This window comes from Balaenoptera borealis (genome assembly GCF_965194805.1).
Source record: "Balaenoptera borealis genome assembly, chromosome: 2".
NCBI lineage: Eukaryota > Metazoa > Chordata > Mammalia > Artiodactyla > Balaenopteridae > Balaenoptera > Balaenoptera borealis.
In genome coordinates, this window is record NC_138867.1 from 74,010,528 (window position 1) to 74,036,705 (window position 26,178).

At 33.7% G+C, this 26,178-nt stretch overlaps 2 protein-coding genes across 3 annotated transcripts in view; one reads left to right on the plus strand and one right to left on the minus strand.

Moving 5' to 3' along the window:
* Positions 1 to 4,593: 4,593 nt before the first annotated feature.
* On the minus strand, positions 4,594 to 25,389 carry CETN3 (centrin 3; the record flags this gene model as incomplete). 2 transcript variants are annotated; one of them, XM_082378522.1, is made up of 5 exons in its annotated part: positions 4,594 to 10,142; positions 15,575 to 15,766; positions 21,570 to 21,684; positions 23,290 to 23,425; positions 25,253 to 25,389. In XM_082378522.1, 5 exons carry the CDS (start codon positions 25,267 to 25,269, stop codon positions 10,099 to 10,101), a joined length of 504 nt encoding a protein of 167 aa, XP_082234648.1. In that variant the 3' UTR covers positions 4,594 to 10,098. The 2 variants fall into 2 exon arrangements, with proteins under 2 accessions (XP_082234648.1, XP_082234649.1); XM_082378523.1 differs by lacking the exon at positions 25,253 to 25,389 and adding an exon at positions 25,164 to 25,231.
* Positions 25,313 to 26,178, plus strand: part of POLR3G (RNA polymerase III subunit G) — a 101,586-nt gene continuing 100,720 nt past the window's right edge. The window contains exon 1 of the mRNA XM_082378449.1: positions 25,313 to 25,392. The gene's annotated coding sequence lies outside the window, so the exon portion shown is untranslated. The remainder of the gene's footprint in view (positions 25,393 to 26,178) is intronic.

A 26,178-nucleotide genomic window follows, 5' to 3' on the forward strand; every position in this document is an offset into this window, starting at 1 on the left:
ACCTTCAATCGCATTTCCAGAGGTAACTGGAGAAGCCAATTCCTGAACCTTTTGGATATTCTGCAATGTGAAAGCTTCTCAGCTTTTCCCACTGTCAGCGAAGAATTTGGCTTTCTGGGTCTGCTGAGTCAGTACCATTCATTCATCTGCTTTCCAGCTTCCAGAAATTCACTATTTCTTCCTCTTCCAATCTCTCTGTCCTTGTTGGTGTACGCCTTTTCAAAAATACCTCTTTATTGTCATTTTAGGAAGCAAAAGTATATGTGTCTACTTAATCTCTGACTTACATATTCTCTTTTTCTTTCCTCTTTCTCACATACACACTTTTAAAATAGGTAGAATATTCTCCTGGTTCTAAAGAAAATGTCTTTTTTACCCATCTCTCAGCTACCCAGTTGCCTCTTTTGCCTCCAATCCCAAGCAGGTAATCACTTGTATTAATCCTTTGTGTATCCTTCAAGAGTTTATGAATATAAAAGGAAATATGAATATGTATTCTTATTCTTTCCTTTTTAGACAAAAGGTAGCTTAAGACTGTTCTGCATCTTGCAGTTTTCACTTAATATTGCTTAAAACTCTTTGCATATCAGTGTAGAGCTTTCTCATTCTCTTTAACAGCTGTGTAGTATTCTATTTATCCAACCTCCTATCAAGGGACATTTCCAATTTTTGCTATAATAAACCTATGAATAACCTTAAACATAAATAATTTTGCATGTGCACAAGTATATCCACAGGCTAAGTTCCAAGAAACATGCTGCTGGACCAAGCAGTGTCTATCATTTATAGGGCTGATAGATGTTATCCATTGGTGGTTGTACCAATTTTTAATCCCAGCAGTGGAAGAATGTCTAGTTTATTTATTTATTTATCACCCCCCAACACACACACCTTCTAGTGTTTAACAGAGTATATTACAAAAATAACTGAATAGGTGAAAATGGTATCTCACAGTACTTTAACTTGGCATTTCTTTTAGTATGAGTAAAACTTTTCACATGTCTGAAACACATTTTCATCTCATTTTGCTTGAGTTGCATTCAATTCTTCATAATGTAGAGTTAAAACTTTTCTTTGGGGAGAAAAATGGTGTATGTGTGTGTGTGTGTGTGTGTGTGTGTGTGTCTGTAAACAGAAATTCAAAAGCATCCTTAAAACACTGTTGAGTCAAATGTATTATTATGGTATGAACAAAAAATATCTCTTGCTACAACTAAAACACCATGTGCTGGTATTTCCTAGGGACAATGGAAATTATCCAAATACTTTATCTAGAGCAAGGCATTTCTTGTACAGAAAAACATATCTAGTCAGAAGGTACACTAACTCAAATTATGAGTTCACTAGTCTTGGTTGAGAAATATGCTTGGAAAGATGATTAGTCCATATCTGGAATACCTTAAAATCAACTGTGGTATTGTGGAGAAAATCCTGGGCTTAGAATCAGAAGGCACAGTATATTACATTAGTCAGGTGATGTAATCATTCTCAGCCTCAGTTTCCTGATCTGAAAAATGGAGATAGTAATATCTGCCCCACAGAATTTTTAAACTGTTCATCACTGAAAACCATTAATGTAAATTACTTCTAATCAGTAAACTCAGGAAGGAGGTAGTAACATGAGTCATGTAAAAAACACCTAGAATATAGAAACAGAATTACTTGAACCATAAAAAAAATTAAGGAATATTAAGAAATATTAGTATAAACAAATAGAATAGTACCTGATGCTAAGAAAGCATGTATAATCTGAAGGCACAAAAGAGAATGTCTTCACTAGAAATGAGGCAAAAAGATTTACCAATTTTGTGATTACACAACTTACCCATTTTATGATTATAAATATTATAGTATAAATTAAAATGCTCCATAAAAACTATAAGCCTTTACATCACAGACAAAAGCCAGTAGAGTAGGGAATAAAATATACTGAATTGGCAAAATTTAGAAACGTGTTTTGTGAAAAAGATTTTTCTCTGTTTTATGTAGGTCATCCTATATATAATTTTAAATACAAATTATTCTCAAATAAAGACTGAATTTATATTTTCATTTTATAATTATTTACTAAAAGAAGTTTGTTAAATCAAGAAAACCTCATCTTATTTCCCTATTTTTATATTTTAATTTTTACATATAATGTAAAAATAAAATTGAGAAATATTCATATGGAATATAAAAGCATTTTTTCAAATGTGTGTATACCTCAAAAAAAAAAAAACTAATGTCATGCAACTGTCAGTGAAATGCATGTTCTTCCTCAGATTCAATTTTTTAGTTGCAGTAATAGGTCCCCCTGGTGGAAGTTGAAAGTATATTTTGTCCTATTTTTCTCTCTCCAAATACTATTCTAATTTGAACAGATTAAGTACATTTATATTCTTCCTTGAAGAAATGCATCGAGAAAGGTTTAAGCGAAGAACTGGTTGATTAAAATAAGTTAGAAGGCCTGTGAATTCTCAATTGCACCACATGTAAATTTGTTCTTAACACATTCATAATTACAAGAATCAAAATCCCTCCCCCTAAAAAGAACATCCTCAAAACATAAGATTTAGTTAATAGAGATTAACAAAGTTGAATATGTAACAAGATGAAGCTTTAAAAAATCAGACCCATAGATTACAAGAATCTAGCTAATGACTCCTCTTATTGGTCTACAGCTATTAATGTATACAAGGCAAATGGCTCCCTAGAGACAAAAGTGCAATCACTGTTCACTGAAAACTCACAAGAATACTACCAAATTGAGGTACCAAGAGTTATTACACTTCTCACTTTTAGGTTACATGGGATGATACCCTAAGTGATACAAAATGGGAGAAATAAGTGTGCCAACTTCTTCTATGCATGAATGAAACAAGTTTTTGAAATGAAACCAGAACCAGGTGTTCCCATTCAATCCCATCAGTGGATTCCCACCCAGTCACCTTAGAACAGTATGGAACTAAGATTTCATTCTGTGCTCTTTTGAAAACTGAGGTCAAGCAAAGTCAGTCTCAGGACAAAAACAGAAATTTGGATGATATTGTTTTCCACACCCTAGAGGTCCTGGAGATCCCAGAACATCCAAGATCAGATTGTAAATGCACAAGCCAATAACTACTGAGCAGTCCTTGCCATCAGTGTTTCTCGGCTACCCATCCTTTTCCGACAACTCCTTCCAGCTTCTCCCACACCACTCCTAAATCTCTGGCTTCCTTGAGGCTTAGGAAACCCTGAGCAGCTATTGATATGGTTAGCAGCTATTGAATTGGGCATTCCTCAATGCCCAATTTATCAGAATCCTGAGCCATGTTTTAAAATACTGGGCCATACATTACAGCAATCCTAATTTCTTTTAATTTCATGTTTCTAGACTTTCTTTAGAAAGTAGTATATGGGGTATGTCACTGGGCAAACAATGAGTCTGTGAATTACTTTGCACTTTGGAAACTTCTACATCAACACAGTAAGTCAGAGTCTAAATCAAGCTTATATTTTTTTTACCTCTTAGCCCTCACCTTTTACCTTGGTCTGGATTCCTGGAACAAATGTCTTGATTATGTAGGAACAGGTTAACTACTCTGTAGATTAACAACACTAAGGTATAGCAGGAATCCAGTATTTTCCCTCCCCTATAGTCTAGGAGTTGGGGGCATGTACTGGAGAATAAGGGGCTGCTGTAGGTTCTCACCCCCACTTCAACCAGAGATGCTTCTCAGTTAACTCAGCACTTCTCCAATCCCAGGGAGACAAAAGGAAGAAGGAGAGACTAAAAGGGGTAAAAAGCAGCTATTTATGATGGGGAGATAAGCCTTGTCCCAGGTCTCTGCTAGCCAGTTAATTTGAAAACTCTTTCAAGTTAACACTGAATAACTGAAGTTGACTCTGATTTGTCTCTTCTTCCATCCATCTGGTTTATAATCTATTACTGCTCATTAAATAATCTTACTGTATTTGTGCTGGAGACGTTTGCTATAAATTTTTCTTTGGAAAAAGATGAGATATAAATTATCAATAAAATAGAAACAACTCTTTAAGGAAAAAAATTTGCCTTTTCTCTTTTTCACATGAATTAGAAATGAAGAAACGAATACCCTTTAGAAATGAAGACCCTAATAGCTGCTAGGAATTAAGATTAGCTTTTTACAATAATGCTTTTAATATCTTTTGATCATAATAACTTAAGTAGAAATATAAACTGTTATGATTTTAAGCTTATTTCAACCAAATGGAAATAATTAACATTATTATTGTTTTGACCAAATGTAAACAGTATATGATTTATATAATTCTCTACTTTGAGATACCCCAGGTTCCCTAAGAATATACTTCCTTCAAATGGACTGAACACTGTGCCTGCTCATATGCTTATGAACAGTCCAAAGAAGAAACTAATGTGGGTTTAAAATTTTCCTCTAAGCAATCTCCTAGCTACCTGGGTCTGGGTACACCTGAGAGTCCCTTAGGGGCCTTGGAGATCCCAGAATTTCCAGGATCACACTATAGAACTGTAAGTCACCTGGGCCCATAGATCAATAATTCCAACCAAAGTACACGCCTAATTATATAAAAATTCGTATTTTAATAAAATTTGCAATTCACAAAACATTTTCACAAGTATAATCTGATTTAATTTTTCCCAAAACCAAATAAGTTAGTTACAACAGATATTACATTTTCTAGTTTTAAAAAATCTTTCCTAGCTATTTTTTTCTTTTAATCTTTGCTATAGCAGTGAAAATAGCCAATTAGATTTGAACACAGTTTCCTTTCGTAAAGAAAATCTTTAGAATCTATATCTTGCTGCTTTTCTTTCTATGAGGGAGTTATTTTGTTTTTATTGCCAATGCTGAAAAACAACACACCATCTCTTAGGACTTAGGTTAGCAATAATCCTCTCTCAGCAGGATTGGTATAGAAAAAGTCTCCTGGAAAGTTTAGTTTTGGCCAACTATTCCAGATTTAATTGAGTATGTTTATCTTAATAGAAAATGAAAAAGAAAAATGTAGATTTTGCTTAAAGTATGGTTAAGTTTACCAGCTTGGCAAGGACTTTAAATGCCTGAATTTTCAACACAAGCAAAATGCATGTTTTCTAAGGAAAGACTGCTCCTCAGTAAGCCAAACACAAATCATTAATCTGCTGCTAAATTTAAGGAGGTCATCCATGATAGGAAATATGATTTGGACATATTTTAACCATTTAGCATTTAGCCGATGTATGCTGAATGCTATTTACTCTAAAGAGACATCCATTAGGAGTAGGCTTGTATCAATGAGTTAACAGAATTTATGTTCTACAACAGTACACGTTTCCTAGCTGTCAGGCTTACACAGACCTTTTGGAAGACCTTGGGGGCAGACAGTCTATGATGATGCCACACGGAGAAAATAATTGCTCTTTTCAGAGAACACAGTGGTATGTTGGACAAATGTTACAATCATATTAAAATTAGAAATATTGGACTCCAGAAGTCTATTAAGTATCACTGATTTCTTTTATTATGGAATAAAGAAAACCCATTTAAAAATATTTTTAATTAAGTATAAAATGGAAGTAACCCTGCTGATCTTTGATTCTATAAAATGTCAGTAATCTTCCCAAAATTATCATACAATGAAAAAATACTTTACATATTCTCAGAACAGCACAAGACATACAGCTTTCCCAAGTTCTAAAGAAAAAGACAACTTGGATTTTTGTAGACAATTAGATAATACTATTATAATTACACTCAATATTTACAGTACAACTCACAAAGGTAACTCTAACGTAAATTTATTATCTCAGAAGAAACAGAGACTTGATTTCACTAGTTTTAGATTGTATTTGGCAATCTTTTGTAGAGTCTTAGATGAAGTTTTCAATGAATGCTGTAAATGTAGAATGACATATGACTTAACACAGAATCAGGATATGTAGGCAAAGTACCTATTTCAATTGAATGGGTAAGCCTAGGCTGTTTAATCAAGATCTCCAAGACCCAACTAAGCTGCCATCCAGATGACTGCCACATTTCATCCCAAGAATTTCTCTTTGCAACCCAAAGCCTAAACAAGTCATCATTCTACCATTAAAATAACCTTTACTGACCCTCTTCTCTGACCACTGAGACCGACAAGAGCTTTGCTTTAGACTATCAGGTCCATAAACCTTCCTCCTCTCCAGCTAGATGCCTCAAAGATCTTCCCACACATCCTTTTACCAAATATACTCCTAAGCCCAAGGTTCCTTCCATTTCCTACCAAGAATTTAAAGAGTTCTTTCTTCATTCAAACAGCCCCTAAAATAAAATCTCCACAAAGGGTAAGTGGAAAAATGTTTTCTCAAAATGAAAATATTTTATGACTACTCAATAATATGCACTTTATCAATAAGCATTTGCTTAATATTGTATTGATTATTTTTTTCCCAAACATCTACTTTTTCAATGTATTGACTCCATGATTTTAGAAACAGTCTATCTAAGCTTATTAGCTTCCAGAGGACTGGCACCAAATGTTAACTCACATGGAATAATACATAATACAACAAATGCCGTGCTAGATTATGCATAAATGTTTAATGCTTTTGCTGCTGAGCCTCTGAATTCCAGATTCTATCTCTTAGTTTTGTAGTTTTAAAAGTCTGATCCTTTACACCTTGAGATAGTTTATAAAAGTCACTGTAAGGAGATAATACAATCTAGTGGCTATGAGTGGGCCATGGAGTCAGAAGACTTAGGATCAAATTCCAATTCCTATTCCTACTACCTTGAACAAGTTACTTAAGCCTAAGCTTTGGTTTTCTTGTGTGTAAAATAAAGACAACCCAACAGTATCTACCTCAGGTTACTGAGATTAAAATATATAATGTATGTAAATAACTATGTGTGCCTGGAACACAGCAGCACTTAAGTTACTAAATTTTTAAAGACATTTCCTTTATAAAACTTAGCTGAAGAATGGATAGAATATTCATGTGGAAAAAACTACTTCTATAATTTCATGTAAATACAAAGGAAACAGGTTGAAAGAATCTCTAAAATAACAATGGTTACTATCCCAGAGATCAGGTGACAGTTATGTCCTAGTCTGCCCAGGCTAGTTCTGAATTACACCTGTTGTGCCAAGATAAATAATAGTCTCCCCTAAGCTCCTTCACTCTCAAGTAACCCGGTTTAGATCATAAAATATATGGTCAATTGTGTTGGTCATTACACTTTTTTTCCCCACAGCTCCAAACCACTATTCTGTATTCAAATGTGTAACAGTAGGGTTAGGACTGTGTAAACTACATTTCCCCTTTGCCAGCTGAATTTTTTTAAGCTCCACTAAAAAGAGGACTAGAAGAATAAAACAGGAAGGCAGGAGGGGAAAAGACTCTTGCTGTTTCCAGTTTGCCTGGAGTTCCTGTCAGCATCCCCAGGGCAACAGTTCTTCGTTCCAGGAGCAGCACTTGGTTCCATCCTCCAGCTTTTTCTCGAGATTCCCCAAACCAGCCTCATCATTCCCCATCAACATTAGCACCACCTACCAGTACCCCCTTCCTCAAACATCTCCGAGTCCCTGCTCCATAGGACCTCTCCTCCCAGCTTCTAGTTTCCAGTAACTACAACTTTTACCCTCAGCTATCCCAGTGTTCCTTTCCTGATTTTTTTTTTTTTTTGGTTCTCCAGCACCAATTTAACCTATTCCCTATATTACACTCTGTTAAAATATCCAGTTGTGCTCCTCTTGATGTCTGAGGTCTAACTGAAACTGATACTATTCAGAGGAATGGGAGTGGAGCTGGCAGTTAAAAAAAAAAGAATTTTCACTTTTACTTTATATATTACCTTTACATATTACTTATGTAATTTGTTTAACTTCATATTTTAAGTGATTTTTTGAAACTCTTTTGCCTTCTTCACATTGGTCTTCAGAACATTAGAAATTATCTTTAGTGTAGAACACATCACTAGCAATTCCCAAGAGAATTTACATCCAGAGATTAGCATCAGACAGATGGTTTAGGGAGTTGAGGAAATTAGCAACTCAATTGGATCATCTAACTCATCATGGTGTTTGCTAATGCAAGACCATTAACACTGGCACATCAACTAAATTTGCAAGTCTTCCATTAGAAGTGCTGTATGAATTTCCTGCAATAAACGATTAAATAAGCCTAGTGCAGTACCCACACCACATATTAAGTGCATAACAAATATGTTTTTGATTTCCTCCCCATCCCAACTACCTACCGCCAGACTCTAATCTAGGAGCTGTTAAGAGGTACATAACTTAAAGTAGGCTTTGTTGGTTTATATGTAAGACAAGATCTTAGCTGACAAATCCCAAACTATCAAAGCTTACCAGGATACCAGAACAGCAGATGCAGTAGGTAAGTTTAGCAAGAAAGTTATTTTCTTACATCATGAAATGCCATTGCATAATAAATATAACTATAATGGTAAATGACTAATACCCACCTCCACGTCCTTCTTGTTTAAAGCAAATTCACTCCTTTCTTCTTATTGCCGCCTCTACTAGCCAATTTTATAAGCCTCTGACTCTACAGTTATTAACACTGGAAAAAACTTGAAAATAATTCATATCCTTCTGTAGGAGAAAGCTTTCACAAACATAAAGAACTGAAGTGAGCACTCTTCCCTCAACCCACAGTAAGAAGAAACAAAATGCTGGCATCCCAAGGAGTAACCATTTATATTAAGAATAAAGAAGTTATCTCTGTAAGTGACAAAAAGTACCTTAGGTTATTTATTCCAATAAAGTGGTAGAAGACTAGCAAGCCTAGATACGTTTGTGTTTTATTCTTCATTTTCTTTATTCTTCAATTTCCTGGAAATCAACATATTTTGTGATTGAGATATAGAAGGCAAATTCATCAGTAAACGTGATACAATTTTTTAAATTTCACAGTCTATTTGTTGCCCTGGATATTGGTATTACTGTGAACACTGATTTCATATTCAAAACTGAATTTTAATATGGTGAACAATTAACTTGCTTTCTAGATAACTATCTGAAATATCACCACCGTTACATTATTCTCTACTGATTTTTTGGTTAAATTTCTAGTGGATAACTCTTTCTGTAATATTCTAGGAGGCTCACAACATTTAAAGTGCCTCAAATTATTACTATGACCTATCTTCCCTAACCATGTGTTTCCCCCTAACTTACACTTCTACAAGGAAGAAGAACCCACCAATATCTGGAAAATCTGTCTGCACTGTTTCCTGGTGAATCACAGAACGTTCCTTTATACAGCTAAAACAGAGCCTTAAATGATTTCTGTGGCTTAGTTTCCTATTTTCATCACTGTGACGTTTAATTGAGTGATAATTATCTTAACAGATCAAAATTCCAAAATTTAAATCTTTCACTTTGTCAAGAAGTTAGATGATTCAAACTATATTCAATTAGTTTAAGAAAGAAATATCCAGATTTAACTGTCATAACTTAAGATACCAAAAGCGTTACAGAACATAATATTGAATACATGAGGATAAATGAGTCTATATGCACAATACTTTTTCCCTCCAAACTGAAAGACATGACTCATGAAAAAGGAATTATGCCTATACTGAGTCATTTTGTACTGAAACATCAAATGTCAAACTTGTAATGGAAAAATGTGCTCTTCTATTGCAATTTATATTTCAATTTTCGTTTCTGAAAACAACCGTGTAAAGAGAAAAGATTTAAGAAAGATACTCTTGAGGGTTAGCAGACATTTGGAATCAAAATAAACAGAAAATTTACCAAATTTTAAAATACTAAAAAATAAACATTTTATTAAGGAAAGTCTGAAAAACATGTGCACCAAAACAAAAGTGACTACTAATGCTAAATAAAAAACCTTCAAAAAATGTGTACCACGATTCAATTTTTTAAGCTTTATATATAAAAACTATATTATAAATACAAAGCTAAACTATTAGAGTACTAACAATACTGTTCATATAAAGAAACTTAACAGTAGTAAAATATGAATACATAAGATGCTTATTTTTGGTCCTTTTGGAAAAAAGAACTAAGTTGTTTTCTTTTTTTAAACACAGCTTCAGGCACAAAAATAGAATATAAGATGATAACTGCAACATTCTTAGTTTTTATCCTTGTAATTCTTTAAATGTCACCAGTCATAATAGCAATGAATTCCTCTTGATTTACTGTGGTAAGAAAGAAAATGTAAGTCAGAAATACAAATTTTTTTCAGAGAACACTATTACTATTTTACTAAGTATCTTTAAATTTTATATTATACAAAATTCTTAATAAACCAAGACATAGCTTTTTGCTTTTACTTCTTTGCTAGGAAGTTGAATACGTTAATTAAATTGAACTTCATGAATACAAAAATACATAAAATATAATAAACAATATAAATTAACATTCTATAATATTAGCTAGGAAAAAGACAAAATGGTATATGTTAAAAAAATCCATCATAATAATATTTATACACACTTAATAAAATAGTTTTAAAAACTTAAAATTTTAAATTTCTTAGATAGTTAAACTCTCTTGATAATCATTATTGTACTAGTTCATTTAGCAAACCCTTTCTTAATAAATAAGCTTAAATATATCACACATGTAAGTTAGAATTCTGAAAGATAAAAATATATTAGAATTAGAAAAAACGTCAAATCATTGTTTTTTGGAACTTTTATATATTTAAAAGCCTATGTTAAAGAAAAACTAAATGAAACATAGTTAAAGAAAAAAATACTGCAAAAAATAATCTATAAGGAGTTAAGAGGAATGAGCCGTCCAGGAGCTGACAAAGAACCATGAATTCATGCATTCAATATGAAACATCTACAAGACACTATGATAGACACAGTAGAAAAGAATACAAAACCTGTAATACAAAACTGAAAATACTTTCAATGATTTTATAAATTGTAGTACTGATCTTTAACCTTTGCAGTTAAATGAATACATTTCAGTATCTTATGAAAGCTATGACCCCTCTCGTCCTAGTTAAAAAAAAAAAAATCCAAATATATAAAAATTTTAAACAATTTCATCAATATGTACCTTCATTTAAGAACCCCTGATTTAGAAAAATCTAGAGTGAGGCATCTAGACCAAAACAGGAAACAAGGGTATATTTTTAAGAAAAACAACATAAGGAAAGCAGCCTTGGAATGATCTGACTACACATTATTTTAACAGCATAATAGAGCCATGATTAAAATATTCAAAATCTGAAAAGTACTTATGCTTTGTTACTTAAAGATCTAAAACTGTTTTTCCTCAATTTGTAAAATCTCAATACTCAAATTTCAAATTAAGCTTCATATAGTTCTAAAACAAAGCAACTCAATATTTATATTCTTTATATGTAAACACTTTAAAGCACTGTAGCATTTCAAAAGTATTTTAAACTATTCCATAATTTCATACCTAAAAACAAAATACTTAAGTCCAAAAAAGTGAACCTAAAAGCTGAAGGGAAGAAAGTGGCTAAGGAATTTAAACTAGCTCCTTTATCGTCAGTGAGACTTTAAGACAATTAGGAGAATCTGTGATGCCTTTATACATTCGGTTTTATAACCTTCTCTATCAATCGTATCTTATATCAAGTTCCTTGATGTAAGGAACACAATGCCTACCTTAAAATAGGCATTTGATAAAATATATATTGAATCAAACATATATGACACTTCATTTTTTTCTACACCGCCTTTTTAAACAAAATTTTCATAAATCAATCATTTCATAGGGTAAATCTTACTACATGTCATTAAAATAAAAAATTTTAGAGAAATTAAGTACCTTAGAGACCATCTGGCTTTGAGGGGAAAAAACAAATTTTAATATCTGAAGTGCCAGTTGAATATTTTACTAACACACTGTTTCCCATAATAGTATACAATTTTAAAAACCCCATAAACATAGAAACCTAATTAATATTTTACTTTAAAGCACAAGAGGCAATACAGTGTTATGGTTAAAAGCATATTCTTTGTCATTATGGAGGTATGAGTTTAAGTCTGGCTCTGCCATGTATTAGCTTTGTAATAACCTTGAACAGGTTATTAAACTCTCAGAGCTAGTTTCCTCATCTATATATATGCATGTATCCTATGCATAAATGGGTATAACACTGTATTCACTTCACAAAAGCTATTATGTAAATTAAGTGACATAATCCACAATGTAACATGCTAAGCACAGAATCTAACATATATAAAGTACTAAACAAATGTTAACATTCATCATAATTATTTAGAAGATGGTCCACTTTGGTTTTTTAAATGTTGCTTCCACTTTCCCAAAATGATTTACTGTATTTTATTTTATATATCTTGGGAGGGATTCTTTCTATATCATTACCACAGCTGTATTTATATTTTGTATTATGTCTTCTTCTCCTTTAATTCCTCATTCACCATGTTTATTATTCTATATATACAATAAAAAAAAAATTTTTCATTGCTCTCAAATACTGAAGTGTGAAAAATTCGTAAAAACAGAACAATCACTGAAGTCCAAAAAAGGAAGCGAAGTATTATGATCTTTACCAGTTTAACATATACAAAGAAAGCAGGTTAGTTATATCTAAGAAAAACTCTGCCTACAGTCCAAAAAAAAAAAAAAAAAACAGATTACGTGATCAGATTAATAAATTATTATAAAATCTAACTTCCCACTTTTTCAAAAATGGGCAGATTTTCAGATAGCTACAGAGACCCAATATAAATTAAGGCAGTAACCCAAAGCCACACTAAACAGATTAGGGTTGGAGTTCTCATTGTTTCTGAATATGAAAATGCCTTTAAATAATAATTTTCTGGACTTGCCACAATAACAGCTATCCTTAGTGTATCTCGTTTGAGAAGTAGATAATGTCAAATAGCTATATAAACTCTGCAATCAATCTCAATAGCATTTAAATATAACTGAAAAAAGCAGTATACGTATGCATGTGCAATACTATTATTCATATGGTCTACAGACAATATTTGATGCATACATGAACTCCCAGACCCTGCACAATACCTCAGAAGGCCTCCACCCCTAGATACCCACATCTCAGATTGGAAACTACTGGATTAGACTATTTTAATATGATAAGACCACCCTCCTATCCCCCCCCAAAAAAGACAAGTCTTAACAATAAAAGATTATGTGTCAGGTGTATTTTATTTGTAATCAATCACTTGGAAAAAAGAAATAAAAAGTGTTATTTGCCTGTTATTTTATTTGTAATCAATCACTTGGAAAAAAGAAATAAAAAGTGTTATTTGCCTGTTATTTTATTTGTAATCAGTCACTTGGAAAAAAGAAAAAAAAAGTGTTATTTGCCTGTTAGTCATGTGAATAAATGACAGTAGGATGCCCAAGCAACAGTTGTACAGTGACTTAAAGCGGAATAATGCAAGCAGTGAGGACCGAAGAAATGTTTTAAGGATGCACTAAAATAAATCTCCCAGCAATGGAGCACAGGTGTGAACTCAAACTCAAAAGCAGCAGGTAGAGCAGTCTAGCAAGGGATGCAAGAAATGGACACATTTTCTAAGAAAAGTTTCACATGATGTTTGAATTTAAGAACAGGTTACTAACTGGTATTTTATTCTAATGTCAAATGAAGCTAATAACTAAAACCTAACTTGCATGAGCCTAGTACAGGAAAAAGAAACTGTTTATAACTCTGGTCGTTTGACACGTAAGTAGCTGGAGTATGAAAAAGACATACCAAGATTCTCTCTACCACTGAAGAGAGTACCTTTACATAAAGGAACTCATTTAAAGCTAATTTAGGGTAATAATCAACAGCTAGGGAAGACACAAACATTTTTTAACTATGAAGACAGCGGATTATAAATCCAAATATTAGAATTATAGCTTAAGAAGTCCTTTAAGTCTTCTCAAGTTTTAATCATCTCTGTTTTAAAATATAACTAACTATATCGATACCCTTCAAAGAGCTAGTACTAAAAATAGAAAAGTTGTATAATGCTCAAATAATAGTCACATAAATATAATGAGAAAGCATAATAATGCGCAATTCTAATGGACAATCTGAGCTGATAACTATTTGCTACTGTCTTATCTCCTTATTGAAGCATGCCAGTATTTCCAAGGTTATATATATATATATTTATGTAAAAATGAATAGTTGGTACTATAGCAACATGTATCTACTGTAACGCACACTCCTGCTCGCTGCTTAAGTCAACAAACGTCAGAGTACTCATCATGTTCAAGAAAATGCAGGAGAATATAAAGATGAAGAAGAAAAAGGAAAACAAGTTTACATTTAGTGCTAGGCACCTTCAATTATCTTCATTTAATACTCACAACCATCCGGAAAGGTATTACCATTCTGATTTTTATAAATAGGAAAACTGAGACTCAGACAATGTTAAAAACTTGCACAAAATTACAGAGCTACTAAGTAACTGGTAGAGATTCAATTCGAATCCAGGTCTGTATGATTCCAAAGCCTCAGGCCTTTCACACTATATGATTCCAAACTACTCTTCAATGGCTCACAATATAACTGGAGTGACACACATGTATATAACTAACAGAAGGCAGTGTACAAAAGGTCAAAATAGTTTATTTCTCTAAATGTTATGGGCCCTTAATGGAAATCTCATAATTTATAAACAGAGACCACTGAGGGAGGCTTTTGAGAAAAAGACGGAGTTTAAAACGAACCTGAGAGAACAACTAACATTTTAGCAGACAGCAATTGGCAATTAGAGCATTCTAGGATTAAAGAATAGCATGATGAAAGGCACAGCATAAAAAGATAGGACAGAGTATATTTTGTCAAAGTATGTATACTATATGGGAGGTGAGGGTTAAAGTAGAAAGTAGAAGAATACAGTGGGAAATAAAACTAGATAATTATGGTACGACAGATCATAGAAGACTTTGGACTTTACTCCATAGGCACTGAAGAATCACTGTAAGTGTTTGAACAGGAAAATGACATCACCAAACCTGCATTTTAGGAAAAGAATGCTGCTAGAACAAATTAGGAAGAGAAAAGAGGCTTATAGGCATAGAGGGCAATTAGGAGGCTACAAGAGACTGTAAAGTCAGTGAGAGCAGGGACAACATCAGCCTCTTTCATTGGGTAGCACCAGTCAGCACACAGAACACGGTACCCAGCAGGCATTCAAGGAAATAATGAACAAAGCTATGATAACATTCCTACAAAGAAACTAGGGCCTGAATTAGGACAGTAGCAGTAAACAAAGAAATAAAACAGATTAAAAATATCTGGAGGGTAGACTCAACAGAACTTAGACACGCATGTAGGTTGAGGAAGAAGACATTAAAGGCTGAAATTTTACTGAGTGGCTGAAATTTTGGAGATATTTCACCTCAAAGAAAAGTAAAGCAGTTTCTTGAAGTGTGGAAGCTCATACTATAATCTGTACAGTTGGTTTTAAAGGTCTGCTTCATTCTAAACTGAGTATGTGAAATACTTATGCAAAAATCCCATTATAGGATGAAAAACATTTACACTAAATAGATAGCTTGCAAAGGGTCTTGAAAATCATTCGGTTTTAGAAAAAATTACTATATGTGTACAGTAGGAATATTTGGAATGTATGTTTTACTCAAAACTTACTTTCTCCATCACCATCTTTATCAAATTCTTCTATCATAGCCCGAAGTTCTTCATCACTCATGTTTTCACCCAATTCTCTGGCAACACGTCGCAAATTCCTCAGGCTTATTTTACCTGAATCATCATCATCAAATAGTTTAAATGCCTTCAATATTTCTTCATGTGGATCTCTTTCCAATATCCAGTCTGTCACTATAGTTAAAAAAACATGAAAAGTAAACCTTCATAGTCTCAAAGGCATTCATTTGTGAAATCAACTAATTATTAGATGAGAATTAAAGCTATGAGTCTGTCAACATTTAGTTTGACAATAAAAATGCCAAAGTCCAAAAACCCAAAGAGATAAACAGAAAATTAGAAAAACCAAATCCATATTTTAGAATTTAACCTTTACATTATCAACAATTTATCCTATTATAAGAATAAGTATAACTATATCACACAGAAGCAAAATTTTGAAAACTACATTTATACCATATTTATTTAAGGTTTACTATTATCAAGAATTGTACTAGGCTCCACTGACATCAAGCACACAAGTCTAGGAGTTTGTAACCTAGTTGTAGAGATGATATACCAACAAAACAATTAAAACCAACTAGATAAAAGTTGTTTGTTGGCTAAACTTAATAGTAATACTGATTGTTCTTCAAATTTAATACAACTTAAAAAGAAACAAAAAAACCCTGACAAATTTATAAAATTAACTGCCACCATTGATACAGATACAGTCTCAGACAGTAGATGAAAATTCCACTCATATCCTCATGATTTAAAAGAACCTCTTGGTTTCTCAAAAGTAGTTATTAAAAGGATTGAATCTGATTGTAGTAAGAAAAAAAAAAGGTCTGAAAAGGAGATCTCTCTAAAGTCAAATCCATTTTGTTCATCAAGATAATAACTATCAGACAGCTAAGTTAAAATTAAATGTGAGTAATTTCAGGCCTCAATAGTAATAATTATTTTAAAATACTAAATGTAATAATATATAATAATAGAGTCAACTTAATATTTTCAATATAACCACAGTCTTTAATCAATAGCTACAATAACAGAAAATTTTAAATCTGTGGTATAAAATTTTTTAAGTTACTAGATAAAATTCTGAAAATATCAAAGGAAATATCTCTGAAGTAATTCTACATGCTAGTCTACCACTACAACAAGACGTATTTATGACCTTCACTGTCCCATTAAAAATAACTCAATCCTGTTGAGGTTTACAGAATCACTAAAAATTTGCAAATGCTTATAGATGGAAAATACTGGAATATTTAATGCATCCAAAAGAAAAATACAATTCAAGTCCCCCACAAATAGTTGTTTTGCTGCTGTTTTCATATTTGGTTGAATAAGCTTTAGAATAAGCACCTATTCAAGCTAATGTTAAATCATCTACACATATATTCAATAGTTTTCTTTTATCCATTAATTTTATACAAAAAGTCTTCCAAGTAACTAATTGAAGTATATTACTATAAGTATGCAAATCATCAAAGCTCATAAATATTCAGTTAAAAAGGAGTTGGCATATATACAGCCATAACACCAAAATAAAATACCACACTTAACTCTATGGCTCATACTCAACTTATTTTGAATTTAGTCCCAACAAAAAAGCAGGACAAGGAAAAAAAAGTGTTAAGAAATTTTCTTCACCAATTAAATAATTTACATGACAGGTGAACCAAAAAAGCAGCTTGCTGAAAATATTAATGTATTTAAAGAAGCAACAGGGTGACGTGGGGAACAGATGGGGCTCCAAGATGTATAAATTCCTATCCCACTGGTGCTTTAATTGTGTTAGTTACTTGAGACTTATGTGTCTATATAATCTTTTATCAATACTTTGTCTTAGAATGCAACTTTTCTTTGGAACTATAAATACCCATCATTCTGGACAGCTAAAACATTGTAACTTTATGGTGACTATCCTCCAGGCCTGCATCTTCTATTCTTATTCTACAAAGTAGAATTATAAGAAATATATTTATTTTTCAATGAAAATAAATCGACTGACATACAAGCAGTAAAGATGGGTTCAATCTATTTCACAAATTTCTGTCCATGTAACTCAATTTTCAAATGATTTAATTATACTCTCAGAAATGTACTTACTCAAAATACTTAGGCTTTATACATTATAACAATCACTTAATAAAGCAAATTCAAAAACATCACATTAAAACTTTAAACCCTATCAGTTACTTATATCCTAGAGTACTGAGGTTACCACCTTTTTTACTCTTGAATGTACCCCTTTTCTTTTTATTCTCACCACCCTCAGCATAAAAAGTCTATTACAGTTATCCCTCAGTTTCCATGGTATCCATGGGGGATTGGTTCCAGGACTCCCCTCAGATACCAAAATCTGGGACGGATAGCATTTGCATATAATCTATGTACATCCTCCTGTATACTTTAAATCATCTCTAGATTACTTATAATACCTAATATAATGTAAATGCTATGTAAATAGTTGTAAATATGATGTAAATGCTATGTAAATAATTGCCAGGCACACAGCAAATTCAAGTTTAGCTCCTTGGAACTTTCTGGAATTTTTTTTTCCTAATATTTTCAATCCGCAGTTCGTTGAATCCACAGAAGCAGAACCCAGGGATAGAGAGGGCCAACTGTATCTTCTGCCTGCAATCTCTTCCCTCCAACACATCTTTAATAATCTCAACAGTTACCTCTCTAAAACATATTATCTCCTCTTCTTTAAAAACTGACATAGATCCTCTGACTAAAGTCCAAACTCTGTGTTATGCAAGACTTTACCTAGCTAGCCCGGTCCTACCTTTCCAGTTATTTCCCTGTCCTCTAGAGCAGGAGACTAACTGAAGTTTTCTGAACATGCTATATGTCTACTATTACTCCTTGTTGTTGCTGTTTTCTCTGCTTAGAATGCCTTTCTATACCCCTCCCACAATTTTTCCCTTGTGATGAAATCCTATTCCTGTTCCCAAAGCCTAAATTAAAAATCCCTTCTGCAAAGTCTTCAATTGCTCTAGATCAGGAATTGACAAACTTTCCTGCCAAAGACCAGACAGTAAATATTTTAGGCTTTTTTTGGGGGGCGCCGGGGGAGCATAAGGTCTCTATCTCAACCACTCACTCTGTCATGGTACCACAAAAGCAGCATAAAAGAATGGATGTGGCAGGGACTTCCCTGGTGGGGCAGTGGTTAAGAACCTACCTGCCAATGCAGGGGACACAGGTTCGAGCCCTGGTCCGGGAAAGATCCCACATGCCACGGAGCAACTAAGCCCATGCACCACAACTACTGAAGCCCGCGTGCCTAGAGCCCATGTTCTGCAACAAGGGAAGCCACCACAAAGAGTAGCTCCCGCTTGCCACACCTAGAGAAAACCTGCACGCAGCAATGAAGACCCAACACAGTCCAAAATAAATAAATAAATAAATAAAAATTTAAAAAAAAAGAATGGATGTGGCAGCATACAGGCAACAGCTGAATTTGGCCTAAGGGCTGCAGTATGCCACTACTGCCCTATACAAAATTATAATTTACCACAGAGTATCATAGCTTGTTATCACCTGCATTTAAACTGTAAGCTCCTTGAAAGAAGAAACTCTTAGTAACTTCTGATTAATTCCCCTCCCTCACCCCAGCATAGTACTGAATGCCAAAAAAGTCAGCAAATGTTTGCTAAGCAAAACAAAAAAATATATAATATTCTATTCTAAATAGGCAATGAAATAATAAATAGTACATGCCAAAAATAGACGAGTACAAATAGCTGACTTATCTTGGTCTTACTTTAAAGCAGCAATTCCTAAAACACCTGTAACTCACTAGCCTCAGGCTGTCTAAATTCTAAACTTACATTAAGTATGTTTTAGTACTTTTTTCTAGCATTGGGAAGAATATGAAGTGCCAAACTTTATCTAGAAATACCTGTAAATATCTGTGGAACAATATCCTTAAACAGTAATAGATAGTAGATAAAAGTAAGATTCAAATATTCTGATTTAGAGTTATTTGTCCCAAACTATAAAACATATATTCATCTGTGGCCAGTTACTATTTAAAAATGATCAAAAAATGGGGAAAGTAATAGTTTTTGATTATTTGATTCCCAAACAGTAATAAAATTTTATTTTACAGTTGATATTCTCAATAGGTAACCTTAGGATAGTTAAAGTATGTACTAAGCCTGCCAAATGGTTGATCTTTGAAAGTCAGGCTGAAGTTTACTCATGACCATTTATTCTAGAAGGAACCCAGTATTTCTGTTCTGTTAATAACATAGAAGAGATGCAGGGTTAGGAAAGGCAGAGATTACATGGGACTCTGGCTTCAACTGCTAATAAAATCAAAATTTTAAAACTGTATTCACCTAAGATGAAATAATGTGTTTTGTAAAATTATTAGAGGCAAATAGTGCTTAAAATAACCTACAACTACAGGAAAAAGGTAATGAGAAAAATATAAATACATGGAGCAGAATACTTTTTATGTTCCAGTGATATACATATTTTCCAGCCATTGAAACAAAGACTAATTTTTGAAGTAATAATAACAACAAATACTTAATAGAACTTACTACATACTAGGCCTTTTTCTAAATACTGTACATATTTTTAGCTTAGTTATTTCTCCTAAGAACCCTATGAGATAACACAACTATCCCCATTTTATAGCTGAAAATGAGGCACAGAGAAGTAAAATGACCAAGTTACACAGCTAGTAAGTGGCAAAACCAAGATCTAAACCCAGGCAACCTGGTTCCAAAATGTCCATGCTAAACCACTACACCGTACCAAATGTGCCTGAATTATAGCTCTTTCCTAGTAGTATCATTTCTACTGTATCCTGATCCTTGTTTCTATAAACAATCTAAGTTGAAACTTGAACTAAGATCATAAACCCCAGAAAGCTTCAATACTGGGAAAATAAAGATGGCTCTCTACCTCTTCTCAAGTAAATAATTCTACGAACTAGAGAAAAAAAAAAAAAGAATATGCTCTCCAAAGGGACAAGCTGCCTCTCTAAATAGTCATCTATTAGTTCATAAATTGGGGATCTTCTGTGTAGTGGGTTTTTTTGTCTTTTAGATTTATTTGTTCTTTAATTTCTTTTTTCCTTGCTTTTGGTTTGAATTTTCAGATTTAAAAGAAATTACTAATGATATGAATCTATTTTTTCCACATGTACTAACTGCCATTTCTTTTCATTTCTCATATTACTTCTTGTTGAATATTTAAAATAAAGGGTTTGTGTGTATGTCTGTGTGTAACTGAATTTTCCTAGATTTTTAAAATATCTAAAAATAACTAAATAATATGCTGATATTATAACCCAGTGGGTTGTTCTAAAATGTTTTCTCCTGCTCCCAGTCTGCTAAGTGCCTCCCTTACTACAATCTTCTCCCCAGCAGCAACTTTAAAGAGATGACTTTATTCATTGAGATCAGGGTCATCCAGAGTAGGAAGCCCCTCATAAGCTTTGTCAAGCTGAAGGCATGCACTTCATCTACAGCTAAAGATACCAACTGCTACCAATTTCCTCTCCTTCCACTTTGCCAACAAAAATCACATACTAGGATGATCCTGGGAAATATTTTCCAAACAAAAATATACCAAATTTTATCTTTTACTGTGAGAAAATAATTTTTTGATCACTCTTTTACTTTTATCACATAATATAGGTACATATTACATGGAAAGACATCTTCCCGGGAGAAGCTACACAATAGTTCCTTGGTTAAAATCTTCAGAACAAAAGACAAAAAGATAAATCCCATTTACAGTGAAGCTATAAATCTTATTTTTTCTTTGAAAATTAGCAAAAAAAAAAGTACCAAAAAAACTCCAAAATAAGATCCACATTACACAGCAATGTTCAATAGCAAAATTCCATAACCCAGAGACTTCTAAAAATATTGATAGTAACCAGATAATTTCCTAACAAACTGCTGATTACAAAGACTATTGTAAAATAGTCTTTACAATATTGTAAAATACACACCAACTTCATTAAAATCTTCAAAGGTGATTTTCCCTGTGGCTTCTCTGTCATAATCTTTAAGAATCTTCAGTACATCAGCTTTTTTTACATCAAACCCCAAGGCTCTCATTGCCACCTTTTGGATTAAAAGGGAAAAGCAAATTATAAACATATTTTACAAAAGAAGTGAATTCCAATTCTTAAATAAGTTTTTACTACTTAAAAGATGACAACACATCAATAAAACCACACTCTTTTGCATGTTTTATGTCTCTAAAATAACAGTGATAGTTCTTCATTACTGAAATTAAATGGCAATTTTTTTCATTTATATATCCCTTTTTTAATGACAAACTAATCAATGAGTGTTTATAGAATACATTCTACAATGTACTGACTTTAGTGCACAGATAATTTTAATAAGTTATTTTTTCTCAAAGGATTAACAAACAAATCCAAAAAAAGGCACAGCATAAATATTAAAAAGTTATACAATAGAAGAGATTAAAAAAATTATAATAAGAATTTTCATCAGACTCGACATGATTAGTTACCAAGTAAGTGGTCTAAGAACCTGATCTTAGAGAAAGAAGAGATCTAGTTACTAGTAACAAGGAAGGAGAGATGTTACTGGTTAAAGAAGTCTTATTTGGAGAGATTCGAGTTGTTCCTCGAATCGTATATGGATGAAGTAGAGTAGAAGGGCATTTAGAAAAGAATGACTAGTATTAAAACACACACAGAAATAAAGAATAGTCTTGAAGGCAATGAACAAAGCAGTTTACCTTACCTGAATGGGAAAAGATCAGGCGGAAGAAAGCAGCTAGCAAATGAGAAAAGTAGGTGGTAGTAAAAGTGTGGAGGGCATTCAATACAAATGAAAAAAATCTGAACTTTATCCAGGGTACAATGAGGAGCCACTAAGGGTTTATGAGCAATGAATAATATGATGAAAGAATTTTAGAAAGACGAATCTAATGATAGTGTACAGGAAATGGAGAAACCATTTAGGAAGTTCCAGATATAAAATAAGATCCCAAACCAAGATAATAAGAATAGCAACAAATGGAAGAGACATTATAAAGGAAGAATGGATTGAAGCTGGGTAACTAAAAGAAACAGTGAAAAAGTGAGCTAAAGAGATACAAAAATACTATCTTTCTCACTGTGCTGAGTTTAAGACCCAAACTACCTTAAACATCAATTTCCCCTTGGTTCTTTATAAATAATTCTAAAACTTAAAATTGACATTTTTTCCCCATTAGCATTGTGTCAACATCAGACATCACTTATATTGTTTGCACCAGAGAAAATAGGTTGAGACTGTTAATAACATGTTCAAATTAAAAAACAAATAACACTCCCTCAATCTGAAAAATGAATGGATCACCAAAAAAACAAAACCAAAACAAAACAAAACACAGTGGGAAGAGGAATATAGTTAGAACTGTTTAAAACCTACAGTTTCAAATTTTTTAAGTATGTGAGTGGAAAATAAGCTCCTCCATAGGAATATATTTTTACAGTTAAAATACTATTCATTTTACCATGTGAAAAGGAGTTTCTAAAAAGGTATGTTTTGAGTACTATTCAATTTTATTATAGCACTTAATGGTAAATGCTTAAAATGGTTTCGTATTTCCAAAAACAGTTTAATTAAAACACTTTAAAATATATTTTTAATCAACTGTCAAAAATGCAAATCATTTTAACAGAAAAAGATATATTTTAAGTATATTACCTTTAATTCATGATAATCTATTGCTTCATCTTTGTCTGTGTCAAAAAGTTCAAAAGCATCTTTAATTTCCTGTTTCTGTTCTTCAGAGAGTTCTCTTCTTTTTTTCCTCTTCGTTTTGTCAACTACAAGCTCATTTCTATGAAATGATAAGAAAAAAGTCTATTTAGTCCACTTTAATCCTATTCTCCTAGGCTTCTAAATAATAAAATTCCAAAAATGCAATAAAAATTAGCCAATGAATAATCTTCTAAATTTCGAAAAAGGAAGTATTTTGTAAAAATATAAAGAAATTTTCCCTACGTGAGTCAAAGCCCTGCTCATTTTATAGTCTAGGCTGCTATAAATGTGTACTTCCTAAACTGAAAAGTGTTACAGGTTATTAAAAGAAATGAGGACCTAGCTTTCCCTCTTCCTAGCTTTGTATTTATTCCCACTAATATTACTGTGGAAGAAACAAGAACTGTGAATAAGAAACACTAGTTTTATGTCAGAAACCCCAACAAAAAACAAAGCAACCGTAGTCCCATCATTCTACAATACAGACTGTTAAAAAAAAAAAAAAAATTCAATTCACAACTGATGATCACTATAGATTAGGTTTACTTTTATAGTGCTTATAATTATCAAAATCATTGCAAAAAACATCTAATTCATCAATTAACTTACAAACTATTTTGGCATTGTGGGTTAAAAATGTTTTTAGATTACACATTTTTAACAGTTTGGCACTTCTTTGTAATTTCTCCCATTAATATTAACAAATCAGCCAAAATAATGAACCTAAGCATACCATGAATACTAAACACCAAAAAAAGTACATAATATTTGTGCTAATTCTATATAATAATGTGAAGAGTCAATAGTCTTGTAAATCTCACTTAACATATACATCTAGACTTAATTTCTCATAAACTCTGAAAAAACTTTAAGAAAGTAATTTACTGTAAAAGCCAGAAATGTCTTCCTTAAGAGGTGTCGATCTAAGTGTTCCAAATTTTCAAATGGGGCTACAAAACTTGTATAAGAACAAGTTTTGAAACGGAAGAATTCTATAAATTTAAAAAATGTAAAACCCAGTGGACTTTATTTGCATTTGAAGTTGTTTTGTTCTCTGAAATCTACCCCCAAAAAGGCAAGAGACGACTAAAAATGATCAAAAGAGGTATGACAAAGCTGAGGAAGTTATTTCACAAGAGACCTGACTTCACACAAACTTGCAGCTCCCGGGGGTCATTCTCTTCCCAAGATTCTGAAGGGACAAGTTCGCAACCCACCAACAGCTGACCCCATCCAAGAATACCACGATTATCCCTTATTAGAACTCGGTACCTTTTTAGTGTGACCTAACTACATAGACATTTTTAAGGTAAAACTTCTAGCTGGGGTTGGGGGCGGAGGCAACAAACAGTGCGTTAGAGGTTGGAACTGAAGGAAAGGTAAAGAAGCTTAAGACATTTCGGAAATCTAAGAGATTACCAACTATAATCACTAAAATGTGTCTCCGATTATACCGTAAAGCATGGCCGCAGGAGAAGAGCGAGGAGTGGGTTTTGTGTTATTTCCAAAATTTATGGGTAAGTATGTTAGCAGGAGGTCAGCGAGTTGGAAGCCGCTGACAAGGAACTGAAACAAGGGATGCTCCAAGGCCTCGTTTCCCGCAAACACCACGCATAGAAACCTCGCGATATTTCACTGCCTCCTCGAGCCTAAGACAGCCCACCTTCTTGGCGGTCCAAAGCCCAACGCCCTGACAGAAATGACCACCTCAGCAGAATTGTGCGGAGCTCACCAGAGCCTCCAGGGTGAGGGGTCCGGGCCCGGGAAGGTTGGCCAAAGATCTCTCCTCTCGTCCCAAACTGCATTCCCTTCCTCGACTCGGCCCCAAGCTGCCTCCCTTCCACACACAGCCGCCCTGGGGCCCGCGGCGGAGTGTGGAGAGCATTGCCGCCTGCTCATTACCGACCTCAGAGCTAAACTCATGTTCTCTTCGGACAGAGACGTTCCTCTCGAGAACGATTTTAACCCCTACCCAAGGCAGCACGACTTCCACAAGCCGTTCAACAGACACCAACGACCTCCGCGGCCTCAAGCACCTCCCACAAGGTAGACACGTCTGAGCTGGATTGGTTGAAATCGCTAATGTCCTGCCCATTGAGGCGAAAGCGTCACTAGTCCTCTGCTCTCATTGGGCATATTTCGCGTCAATCAAAGAGATCTCCCTGCCGGCCTCCCCCGCTACCTCTCCGGCCCTTTAGATTGGCCTATTGCTTTTCCCCCCTAATCCTTTGCGAAGCGCGGATCTTAGTGTCTGTTTGGCTTTTCGGTCGGAAGGTGGCTGAGCTACGCCTCAGGGGAGAAGGCCTGCGGCTTGTGGGCCAGTGTCTGGAGACGGGGCGGGAAGGGAAGGGAAGAGAGACGCCGCAGGCTGTCCTCTGGCTAGAAGGAGGGCGTGGCTTACGAACGCGGTCTGCGAAATTTGACTGCCTTGTGTTCTACATTTTTGGATGGTTTAAGTACATGGGTAGTTCGTTTAAAACGCAGATTTAAATATCCCTCATTTTGATTCTAGTAGGTGTGAATCTGCGTTTTTTTGTTTTTTTTTTCCCTTACAAACGCCAAGTGATTCTGAGGCAGGTGCTATGGATTATACTTTGATAAGCACTGGGTTGAATTATTAGGCAATTTACGGTGGAGCTGTACCTAAAGGGCCATTTGCTCCCCTCTTCCTCCTTTGAACGTTTCTGTCCTTATTTTCAAGGTCTTTAAGCTGCTTATACACATGATGTTACCTTCACTTACCTAACCAAGTCTCTTGAAGCTCACTTGGGTATTATCTTTACCTGTTCATCTCTCCTACTAATCTTGAAGGCCAGGATTATACCTTTCATT